This window comes from Pseudophryne corroboree, chromosome 2 (genome assembly GCF_028390025.1).
Source record: "Pseudophryne corroboree isolate aPseCor3 chromosome 2, aPseCor3.hap2, whole genome shotgun sequence".
Lineage (NCBI taxonomy): Eukaryota > Metazoa > Chordata > Amphibia > Anura > Myobatrachidae > Pseudophryne > Pseudophryne corroboree.
The window spans coordinates 385,760,250-385,773,243 of record NC_086445.1 but is presented as its reverse complement, the minus strand read 5'-3'; the positions used below and the strand labels follow the sequence as shown (position 1 = coordinate 385,773,243).

At 43.2% G+C, this 12,994-nt stretch overlaps 1 protein-coding gene across 1 annotated transcript in view; it reads right to left on the bottom strand.

Annotated features, from left to right (window-relative positions):
- Positions 1-12,994, bottom strand: part of TUBGCP5 (tubulin gamma complex component 5) — a 195,050-nt gene that overhangs the window by 52,077 nt on the left and 129,979 nt on the right. Inside the window, exons 12-13 of the mRNA XM_063953273.1 lie at positions 6,718-6,833; positions 3,051-3,316 (exon numbers count right to left, since the gene is read on the bottom strand). Of these exons, the coding sequence (XP_063809343.1) occupies positions 3,051-3,316; positions 6,718-6,833 (382 nt within the window). The remainder of the gene's footprint in view (positions 1-3,050; positions 3,317-6,717; positions 6,834-12,994) is intronic.

Sequence of the window (12,994 nt, the reverse complement as noted above, 5' to 3'; positions counted from 1 at the left end):
GCACATGAGATCCTTCTAAATTCTATACCATTTCTTCATAAGAACTTCAATACTTCCTACCACTACCTTAAGAACCAGGGGCCCCAGTTTTCAATACTTTTGTGCAACAGGAAAGAGTAACTAAGCAGCCTCAGACCTCAGATTCATGAGGAGGTCAGCAGGAGGGTAAATCAGACCTGGTCAGTAAGGAGTCTTGCTCCTAGATATTCCTGGGGCCCTCATGAGAGAGGTCGGTCTAGTTCACTACAGAGAGATGGATACACTCCAAAAGGCTGTATGATGGCAATCATGATAGGGGTAAAAGTCTCCAATGAAACTGTTTACCAAACTAAAAAAAAAACTAAAAAAAAAAACTATGAGTGCTAAAGGAAGCCATTCAGGCCTTATTCTACTCTGGAGTCTTGATCTGGGTTACAGAACACCAGAAAGGCTTTCGGGTTTAGCCCAAACTTTTTCTGGTACAGAATCCAGACGGGTCTTTCAGGCACATTCTCAACTTAAAACTGATGAACATTCAACTAAGTGTAGAGAAGTTAGTCAAAGTCGAAAAATATTGCAGTACACACATCACGTACAAACTACACACAGATGGCCTCCGTGCATGTGCATATTCGCAATTTGCGTATGGTCGCTCCCGCGGTCCCGCGCATTAGCGCGTGGTATGAGTATTTACGGTAGAGTTTGTGGATGCATGGAAAAGCTATCAAAACACATTACATATTTAATCCAAATAGTGCACAATGTACACATAGTCTCCCTGCACCACACCAGCAAGTTACAACAGTTTAAATGGTATCAGAACAAAGGGATTCACCTTTACAGGATAGGAGAGGACAGAACAAGGTTATAAGGTGGTGTTTGGTATCCAGCTGTAGGGTATTTTAAGGGTAATATTCCGGAATTGGTTTGCAGTAGATCGCACGTTCCTGCGAATAGTTATGTGCAGGAGCAGAATATAGATATAAACTGTATTTACTGTACATTAGGTATGCAGTGGGAACCCAGAGGAGACCACCCACAAGTGCATCTGGAACAGACATCGCCCACCTATTCAAACCAACCTATGACCTCTCCTGTACTGTAAATGACCATCCCTGTGTCCAATGGACAAAGATTACAGTATCCATTGTGTTAAGTTTTGGAAGATTGTATAAAAGGAGCCAGCTGCAGGCCTGGTCACACAAGACTCTAAAAGTTATCTATCTAGATGACCGAGGACCAGACTGGGTAGCGCGGCGAAACCAAACACGTATGTACCATTGACAGTAGCCATTATTCTTTTGTATTGTATTGCTTTGTTATTGTAACCCCCTTTCAGTAATAATATGTTGTGGTGTCGGAACCTGGCATTTTAAATACAAACCGGTGTCATGTTTTCCTTTCCCTGCTAAGGTTATAAATGTATTACTATCGCATGCATAGCTGTTAAGGGTTCACGGTGTATCTTTGGGTGTGTACGCGCTGAGTGTACTTTGTACAGCCAGCGCGGCGTTTGTACACAAAGTACTTACACGGTACGGGACTCTGTACGCTAATGGTGTAATAACTACGTAGGTTGAGGATTAAGTATAGCGGCCGCAGCGGCTTCATTTAAAGTGTATGAAATGTCTTTTTAAAGTGTTGCTTTTAGTCCTGTATGTAAATCAGCATTTACAAGTTTAAGATGGATTTACTAAGATCGGAAATGAACAGCATAAAGTGCCTCTTTAGATATACTGTGCGGTCTCCACACTTTCAGCTTAGGGCCCTCCCTTCAAACTGCACAGTTCGATTATAGTTTACAACAAATACAATCTTATTCCATCACAGAGGATGGTCTTCCTGTGGCAGATCTTCAACATCACCAACATCATGTATTCCTGCCCGAGGACAACATTCTTCTATGCCTGCAGAGACTAGTCAAGTCTGTGCTGGCATGCAGGGTAGTGCCCATGCACATTTGGCATGAGGCTTATTTGCAAAATAGTCTACCTCTTCGAGGCTGTACTCATCAGTTCAATTTGAGGAATTTCCAAATTGAGCACATCTCAAAGGGGAACAAATCTCATCTGTAACTGACCTCTCAGTGCATCAAACTGTCCCCATGTTTGCCAGTTGCTCCTTTGGTTGTTGAGGAACAATCTCAATAGGAGTCGAACGTTCATCATTTGGGGCTGGACAGTGGGCCTAATTCAGATCTGATCGCAGCAGCAAATTTGTTAGCTAATGGGCAAAACCATGTGCACTGCAGGGGGGGAGGGAGGGCAGATATAACATGTGCAGAGAGAGTTAGATTTGGGTGTGGTGTGTTCAAACTGAAATCTAAATTGCAGTGTAAAAATAAAGTGGCCAGTATTTACCATGCACAGAAACAATATAACCCACCCAAATCTAACTCTCTCTGCACATGTTATATCTGCCCCCTGAAGTGCATACGGTTTTACCCATTAGCTAACAAATTTGCTGCTGCTGCGATCAGATCTGAAATAGGCCCTGTGTTGACTACTGACACCAGAGGGTAAATGTAATAAGGAAAGAGTTGCCGGAGGTCCGGGATTTCATCAGAGAATGGACGTATTTGGGTGTATTTTTAAAGCGCAATCATTTACAATGCAAAACCAGGTTGGTTTTGCCTTGTACAGTAAATGATTAGGAGGCAATTACTGGTTTTATGACCTTATACTCCAGAAGAATCCAAACTTCTGATAAATATTGTGGATCTCAAGACAGCGTTCAATGCCCTGGGAAGGAGATGGCCCATTAGGAGATGATATGGACCATCGTGGGGCACCAGGAGTGCCCAGGCCATGGTGGAAACAATCCAAATCATACAGTAGTACAAGCAGAATGTTCTGGTTATTATATTTATAAATAATTATATATATATATATATATATATATATATACACATATATACACACACACACACACACACATACATACATATGCACACACACACTATGAGCCCTGCACCGCTCTCTCTCTAGGACATTGAGTGCTGTCTCTCTCTATTATTTTTCATAATATATATCCATCCACACAGGCACACATAACCTAAATATAGCACGTACCTCTTGAGGCATGTTGTTGACGCAACAGTTTACACTTTAAGTTCTTCAGCAGTTGCATAGACTTCCCTGCCATAATGATTTGCTTCAGCACAGGCCGCAGGAAAGAGACCATAGTGTGCTGTCTGCTGGCTGGGGCCTGGTCGCTGCCTGAACTGCCACTTGCATTGTCGCTCATTTTGTCCTCATTCTCAGTCCTTTCTGAGACACTATACAATGTGTATGTAGCATACCAAAAGTCTCGATGATTAACAGGAACATCTTTATTTCTATACAAAGAACAAAAACATAAAAAACACAATTTGATGAACCTCTGGAAGGGAGAGTATTGACATGTTCTCTGCAGGATAATAAGATTGTCCACATACATACATACATACATACATACATACATACATACATACATACATACAGTGCCTTGCTAAAGAATTCACCCCCCTTGCATTTTTCATGTTTTGTTGCCTCACAACTTGGAATTAAAATCGACTGTTTGAAGGTTTGCATCATTTCATTCACAGAACATGGCTACAACTTTGAAGATGTTTTTTTTTTTTTAAATTGTGAAGCAAACAAGAAATAGGACAAAATAACAGAAAACTTCAGCATGCATTCACCCCCCTAAAGTCAGTACTTTTTGTAGAGCCACCTCTTGCAGCAATTACAGCTGCAAGTCGCTTTGGAAAAGTCTCTATGAGCTTGCCACTGGGATTTTCGGCCATTCCTCAAGGCAAAACTGCTCCAGCTCCTTCATGTTGGATGGTTTCCGCTTGTAAACAGCAATCTTCAAGCCTGGCCACAGATTCTCAATTAGATTGAGATCTGGGCTTTCACTAGGCCATTCCAACACATTAAATGTTTCCCTTTAAACCACTCGAGTGTTGTTTTAGCAGTATGCTTCGGGTCATTGTCCTGCTGGAAGATGAACCTCCATCCCAGTCTCAAATCACAGGCAGACTGAAACAGGTTTTGCTCAAGAATATCCCTGTATTTAGCATCTTTCCTTCGACTCGAAACAGTTTCCCAGTCCCTGCTGCTGAAAAACATTTCCACAGCATGATGCTGCCACCACCATGTTTCACTGTGGGGATGGTGTTCCTGGGGTGATGGGACGTGTTGGTTTTGCGCCAGACATAGCGTTTTCCTTGGTGGCCAAAAAATAAAATTTTAGTCTCATCTGACCAGAGCACCTTCCGCCATACATTTGGGGAGTCGTCCACATGCCTTTTGGCAAACTCAAAACGTGCCTTCTTGTTTTTAACACTAAATAAAGGCTTTTTTTCTGGCCACTCTTCCATAAAGCCCAGCTCTATGGAGTGTACAGCCTATTGTGGTCACATGCACAGATACACCAGTTTCTGCTGTGGAACTCTGCAGCTCCTTCAGGGTTACCTTTGGTCTCTGTGCTGCCTCTCTGATTAATGCCCTCCTTGCCCGGCCCTCTCTTGGCAGGTTGGTTGTGGTACCAGGTTCTTTCCAATTGAAGATGATGGATTTGACGGTGCTCCGGGGGATCATCAAAGATTTGGATACATTTTTTTTTTTTAACCCAACCCTGACTTGTACTTCTCAACAACTTTGTCCCTGACTTGTTTGAAGAGCTCCTTGGTCTTCATGGTGTGATGCATCTTGCTTAGTGATGTTGCAGCCTTTGGGGCCTTTTAGAAAAGGTGTGTTTATACTGACAGATCATGTGACACTTAGACTGCACACAGGTGGACTTTATTTCACTAATTATGTGACTTCTGAAGGTAATTGGCTGCACCAGAACTTTTGAGGGGCTTCATAGCAAAGGGGGTGGATACATATGCACATGCCAATTTTCTAATTTTTATTTATAAAAAAAAATGTTTTATATAAATTTTTCTCATTTTGTGCAGATCCATCACATAAAATTCAGATAAAAAAAAAATTAAATTACAGGTTGTAATATAACAAAATAGGTAAAAAGCCAAGGGGGGTGAATACTTTAGCAAGGCACTGTACATACCATTCAACACACTACAAGAAGTTTTAGAACTCATTCTTTCCATTTTTTTAAGCAACTCAGTCCAGTTAAAAAAAAAAAAAAAATGGTAAAAAGATAAGCCGCAAACTGCTGAAGGTTAAAGAAAGTCTAAGCAGAAGCAGAAAAAGAATGTAAAATCTGAGGGCGCTAATGAGTTTTCATACTAAAAGTCAAGTTTACCACCTAATGCATAATACAGTATACATTGGTCCTTATAGTAACAATTTTAATAAAACATTTGACAGATTCCAGATCATATAAAAACTGTATGAATTGTAGAAAAGGAAACTACATACAAATACAGTGCATACAATCATCTGTTCTCACCAATACATATGAACATTCTCAAGATTTTCCCATGTTGTGTCCACTTGTGATTGGCTCTAGACCTCCGAATAAGATGATACAGATAATATTCATACTTTATGCACCCCTGTCTAAGTTCATTTACATTTAACCTGTGTCAGCGGCTTCCTAAGTGGTAATTCAGGAGTTGTGTTGCCGACGGTCTCACCTTGAAAAGCCACGAGTTAGTTGGCAGGTAAGCTTTAAACCAGATAGCACATTTTCAGTTTGACTTTGATGTGATAGCAGTTGCCAGATTTTCAGAAATCTTGGTGATAAAGACTTGCAGTGAGATGAAGTCCCTTGATGTTAGGGTACAAACTTAAATGCACTGATCAATGCTGAACATCTTTCAATTTCGAAGAGAAGTAAGCATGATGTGTATTTCATCTGATGCCCTAAAGCTGGGTACACACTGGCCAATATATCAGCCGTTCTATTGAACGGACAATTTATCGCTGGTCAGTCAGCCATTGGGTACCAACGATATGTCTGAACGCCGTCGTTCACAGACATATTTCGTTAGCGCTGCAGACCAATATATCTACAGATACATCGTTCTGTGTGCACAGGAGGGCGCATGTAAATGACCGCCCCGTTTGTGACATATGTCACAACAGAAAGGGTAGTGTGTATGCACAACACACTGTCCGATCTGGCTATAGATATATCTGCAGATCCAATGATCTGTAGATATATCTACCAGTGTGTACCCAGTTTCTTTGGCTGACCACTGCATCTATGGTCCTTTGTTGCCAGTTTCTTTGTGCTTCAATGCTGAGAAATACAGGCAGGTACTTATCCACCATGCAATACCATCAGTGAGGCGTCTGTCATTAAGAACTATCTTCAGCGTTAAAGAAGAACAAGGAGTCCCCCCCAATATAAAGAGACAGAAGGATTTCAGCAAGCCTACATCCACAGAAGATCTGTGGTTAGTTCTCCAAGATGTTTAGCACAACCTCCCTACCGAGTTCCTTCAAATACTGTGTGCAGTTGTACCTAGAATTGATGCTGTTTTAAAGGCAAAAGGTGGTCACACCAAATAATGAATTGACTTAGATGTTTGTTCATTCACTTTGCTTTTTGTTAGTTGTTAAAAACAAAATCCTATTTTTGAAAGCGTTTTTTCCACACCTGCCTAAAACTTTTGCACAGGACTATATATTACATACACATACATATTACATATATAAAAAATGTTATACACACAAACACAAACACATAGTTCTGAATACATATTACATATATAAAAAATGTTATACACACAAACACACACATATAGTTCTGAATGTACCACTAATGCTTTCGTATACACACCGCTGGATAATAAATTCTTTAGCTGGATCGAAAAGATGTCCATGGACAATCCATTCATCTACAATTTCTAAATATGGTCTAACAGTTTCAACCCAAAGGAAAAACAGAAGAGATACCTGCAAAGATAGAGTGTTACTCTAAAAACCAAGTATTGTGAAAATTCATACCATACAAAGACAGAGAAAAAAAAACATTTGTAAAGGCAGTATGTATATGAAAAGCGTGTTCTCTCATGAAATCTTCACAGGTTTTGAGTCTTTAGACTAGGGTGTGGATTAAGGAACACATTGTTTTTATGCAAATTAGAACAATATAATAGGAACAATATAATAGGAAATATATCTGGATTACAAGATAATGAATTACCGAAATAGAACACAGCAAATGAGATATATAATTTAACAAAACAGTGCTCCGGAAATATGATAAATTAGTGTAAACTGGCTGCAAGAGCCACAACTCGACATTGTTGTAAAAAGGGGACCTATGGCCCTCATTCCGAGTTGATCGCTCACTGCTTTCGGTCGCAGCGCAGCGATCAGGCAAAAAATAGGCACTTCTGCGCATGCGTATGGGACGCAATGCACACGCGCGTCGTACTTTTACAAAAGGCGATGCAATTTTACATAAGCTCTAGTGACGCTTTTCAGTCGCACTGTTGGCCGCAGAGTGATTGACAGGAAGTGGGTGTTTCTGGGTGGTAACTGACCGTTTTAGGGGAGCGTGTGTTAAAACGCAGGCGTGCCAGATAAAAACGCAGGAGTGGCTGGAGAAACGGGGGAGTGGCTGGCCGAACGCAGGGCGCGTTTGTGACGTCAAAACAGGAACTAAACAGTCTGAAGTGATCGCAAGGTAGGAGTAGGTTTCGAGCTACTCAGAAACTGCACAATCTTTTTTTGTAGCAGCGCTGCGATCCTTTCGTTCACACTTCTGCTAAGCTAAGATACACTCCAGAGGGCGGCGGCTTAGCGTTTGCACTGCTGCTAAAAGCAGCTAGCGAGCGAACAACTCGGAATGTTCTTACCTGGTTAAATCCATTTCTATGGGATCTATAGGGGACAAAGGCCAGTGGTCTCCAACCTTAATTGGGGTGTGAGCTACTTTCGTAAAATAAAACCTCTGAAGGAGCTACCCCGCACCCCCACCCCGCTGCGCGTGGGTTCCTGTGAAAGTGGGTGTGGCCTCACCACTACAAGTAATGCCCCACCCCGCGTAGTGCCAGATACACAAATAATGACCCTCAGCAGTACCAGATACACAAATAAATGCGGCTCAGCAGTGCCAGATATTCAAATAATGCCTCCCAGCAGTGCCAGATACACAAATAATGCCACCCCGCAGTGTCTGATACAGTGCCCCACACAGTGCTAACCCTTGCTGGCTTCTTCTACTGCCGCCGGAGCTGCTCCTCCTGTATGAGGGATGGAAGGGGAGGAGAGCGCAGCGCGCACCTCTCCTGTGAAGTCCGGAGAGCGGCTGCGGAGAGGGTGACAGTCTCCGGCGGCGGGTATTTAAAATATGATGCCGGTAAGTGAGCCAATCAAAACTCAGGTGCCGCCACTGCCGGTACACGAGCTCTGATTGGCTGACGGCCGTCACCATATTAAAAATGAAGGGAGGAGGAGTGCCAGTGACTGCCCAAGCCTGTGCACTCTGTGAGCTACCGGAAATACTACGGCGAGCTACCGGTAGATCGCGAGCTATGGGTTGGAGATCAATGCTTTAAACCGTGGGGTATAGGCTGAGTAGGAGTCTGGGGTACCAAACAATTAACTTTTTTCTTCCAGCAGCAGCCCAGGCTCCCTATTCCCCAATACCCCTCCCTCAGACCGACGCCAGCAAGTTAAGTTAGCAAGCCCAAGGCAGGAAAAAAAAAGCGGTGAAGGAATACTGGCACACACACAGGTCCAAACACACACACACAGTATGTGGACAGAGGAAACCGATTAAAAAGACCCCACAAGTCAGGTGCGTCAGGGTGGGCACCCATGTCCCCTATGGATTCCGAAGAAAAAGATTTCACGAGCAAAGAACATAAATCACCCTTTCTTCTTCATGCTATAGGGGACACAGGCTTTAAACAGTGGTATGTCCAAAAGCTATTCTCTCTTTTTTTTTTTTTTACATATTTTTATTGAAGCAATATATGAATTACATACATAAATTTTCACAGTAGGTCAAACCTATGTCAAATAGAAAAAAGCGAAAGGGGAGTAAATAACAATACAACAGAGTCCCCAATCAAGAGACATTCCAAACACCGTACAAATAATAATATTACACTTATATGGAACATGCCTCTCGGGGCTTCAGTAACCATTAGATTAAGAGCTGGTCCAGTCAGCTGACCCAGACGCGTGCAGGTGAGGATAGAAAAAAAATAAAAAAATTAATAAAAAATAAAAATAAAAAAATAAAAAATTGCCCGTGACCATATGCCAACCTCCCCCCAGTCGTCTACCGAGCTAAGAATAGCATTCAGTTCTGTAGCACAATCGGCGGATCCCCCGCAATCGTTCTAGTCAAAAACCATTCTGTATTAGATAAAGAGTTATGGAGCTGCGTCTTGACTGCTGTCGACAAGGTCGTTATATAGCTTTCCCATGCGTCAAAGAATCTCTGTATCTTAGTATCCTTGTCTAGCAAAATTCCTATCCATTCCATCCGAAAGAGATAAAATAATTTGGCTTTAAACAACGAAAGTGTAGGTGGATCTCTAGCAATCCATACTTGCAGAATAGCCTTTCTGGCCGCTATACTAACTGCCAGCAGTAGCTTTCTACTTCCCTGTGAGAGACGTAGGTCCGGTGAGACTATACCGAAAAGCGCCCACTTTGGGCACAATCTCTAATAATTCACTAGGTTAGTCATTAAGTAATTCCTTATCCTTATCCAGAACTGTCTAATCAGAGACCATGTCCACAAGCAGTGATATAGGTCTGCCTGTGGAGAACCACACTTCCAACAAGCATGCGTGTCAGCTAGTCCTATGAGACATCTTCTATGAGGCGACAAATAAGTCCTGTGCAAAATATTAAGAGACATTTCTTTGTATCTAGAAGAGGGAAACAGTTTACAAGCTTTTGCATGGGCCGTAAGCAAGTCAGTCGTCTCGAGCCCCGGGAGGCATTCCGTCCATGACCGGATACCTCCCTGTCCCGTAGAGTAGTCTAGAACCGTCCGAAAGTATCCATATGCTATTGATATTGCCTTACTAGTTCTAGGGGCTTGTTGCAGCAATTTATCTATCGAATTGCTCCAATCCATAGGTGAGAAACAGCTAATAGTAGTAGAAACATAGTGTTGGGCCAATAGAAAGGCCACAGGATAGGCCAGTAAAACTGGATGTCTAGCAGTGGCTTCCTGGAATGTGAGCGGCCTCAAGCTTTGCAAATCCACCAAATGAGCTATCTTGGAAACACCCCCCATTCGCCAGATGTTGAATGGATAATGCGCCCTACCCTCCTGGAAGTCTGGATTAGCCATGAACGGAAGGTATAGTGATTTGTGGGAGTTCAGATCTAGTTTGTTACGTATATCTGTCCATAATTTTTTAATGCTCCACAATAGTGGATTCCTCCTCCACTCCTCAGACACCTCCCGAGCATGCAGATGTAAAAAGGCAACCAGGTCCCCCCCCTTGTAAAAATTCTCTATCTATGTCCGTATTTGTGTAGTTATGGTCATTGTGTACCCAGTCATGCAAATACCGTAGTTGAGCGGCATGGGAATACCATAGAACATTAGGAAAATGAATTCCCCCATTCTCCGTGGTTTGCTGTAACTTAATCAACGCTATACGTGGTTTTCGTCCCTGCCAAATAAAGCGTCTAAAAAGAAAATTGATGCGTTGAACATCTTTAGCTAGGAGCACATGTGGCATGGCCTGTATAAAGTACATCAAACGGGGGAATGATATCATCTTTATCAAATTCGCTCTCCCCATGTATGATAAAGGCAGAGATTTCCAGGTGTCACGCTAAGCCTCAATTTTTCTGATAGCCGAGGTAAAATTTAGAGTATAAAGTCGCTCCGGTTGTCTCGATATTTGAATCCCCAGATAAGTGAAGTGATCTGAGCTCAATTTCAGTGGTAAACCCCCCACCCAGGTTCTCAAAAACACACCACTCCCCAGTCTTCGTGCCACTGACTTCGACCAGTTAACATTGAAGCCAGAAATATGTCCATACGCCTGCAGTAGATTAAATATATGAGTCAAGGAAGTCCCCGGATCTGAAACATATAGCAGTAGATCATCAGCAAATGCAGTAAGCTTTAGCTCCCTGCGACCTATCTGAATGCCATGAAACTGAGTGTCAGTCAATAGCAAACGATGGAGGGGATCTATGGCTAAATTGAACAACAAGGGGGACAAGGGACAGCCCTGTCGTGTGCCACGATGCATAATCACCGTATCACTGGTATAGCCATTCAGTAAGAGGGTAGTGGAAGGAGAGTCATATAAGTAACGAATAATATCAATAAAGTCATGGTGGAAGAATCTAAGTTCCAAGACCCTGAATAGATGGGGCCAAAAGTACCGTATCAAAGGCTTTAGTAGTGTCTAGACTGAGGAGTATATTCCTGGAATGGGGCGAATGAGCAGAGGCCATTACTGCAGCAATAGCAGCCCGAATACCTTTTACCGAATGTGTATTAAGAACAAAGCCAAGCTGATGAGTAGTTATAGGCCCTACACACTGGCCGATTTTCTGAAAGATATGAACGATCTCGTTCATAAATGAACGAGAACTCGTTCATATCTTTCAGTGTGGAGACTCCAGCGATGAACGATGCGCGGCCCCGCGCTCGTTCATCGCTGGTCTCCCGTCGGCTGTGCATGCAGGCCAATATGGACGATCTCGTCCATATTTGCCTGCACTTCAATGCAGCCGCGTGACGGGGGGAGTGAAGAAACTTCACTCCCCCCGTCACTGCCCCCCCCGCCGCCGGGTCGCTCGTCGGCCGTTTCGGGCGTCGGGCACCTCGGCGGCGCATCGTCAAATGAGTAGGGCCCCTTAGAGCGTGTGGGAGAATCGTTTGTAGTCGATCTGCCAAAATTTTGGTGAATAATTTTATGTCGGCATTTAACAACGTAATAGGCCTGTACGAGGTCACCAATTGAGGGTCTTGAGCGGGTTTGGGGATCATAACGGTATGGGCTGTTGTGAAATGATGAAAAGGGGCACGATGATGCAACAGGCCGTTAAATAGCTCTAGCAGAGTCGGAATTATATGAGGCTGAAGGATTTTATAAAATTCATTGGAGAGCCCGTCCGGGCCCGGGGATTTGTGCAGGTGGAGTTTGGACATAGCCGAGATAAGCTCCTCCTCCGTAATTGCACTCACCAGTAACTCCGACTGCGCACTCGTTATAGGAGGCAAAGCTGAATCAGGTAAAAGTGCGGCATGAGCACAGTCATTAAAAGGGAGATCCGAATATAAGTCGGCAAAGTAAGATACAAAATGTTTCACTATAGCAGGGGAAGTGGTAAGGAGATGCCCCGTATCCCGATGCTTAACAGCCGTTATGAACTTTCGAGCAGTTTTCTTCCTAGCCATATTAGCCAAAAGTCGACCAGACTTGTTACCCCACTGGTAATACTTATGAGAGGAAAACACCACGTCCCGCTTTGCTTGCGCCAGCAAGTGGTCATTCAGTAGTTGTTTTGCCTGCAAATAGAGCCGCAAAGATTCCTCAGTTTGTAGGGCACGGTGATTCTGCAGCACAGCATCTAGCTCCGAATGTAGTGTAGTATATGTCGCCAGATTTTTCTTCTTCAATCTATGGACAAACTCAATAATTTGACCCCTAACAGCAGCCTTCGCCGCACCCCAAAGAATATTTGGGCGATCCCAGTGTTCAAGGTTATCGTCTAAAAAGTTGGCCCAATTAGTTATCAAAAATTTCCGAAAGTCATTGCAATTATAAAGATAACTCAGAAACCTCCAGTGTCTGGAGCCCCCTGACTGAAGAGTTCTCTGTAACGTTAATGTCACCGGAGCGTGATCCGATATCAAAATGTTATGGATATCAGCATGCGCGACCCGCGTGACAAGAGAATCAGCAATTAAAATCGAGTCAATCCTGGACCAGGATCGATGAACCCCAGAGAAAAAAGTGAATGATTTGTCGGAGGGATTTAGGAGACGCCAAACGTCAGTAAGCTGGAGGGAGACCATTAAAGTTTGAAGGTGTGACCAGAAAGAAGATTGGGAAGTGCGTGGGACAGGAGATTTATCAACAGTAGGATCATCTACAGTATTCCAATCACCC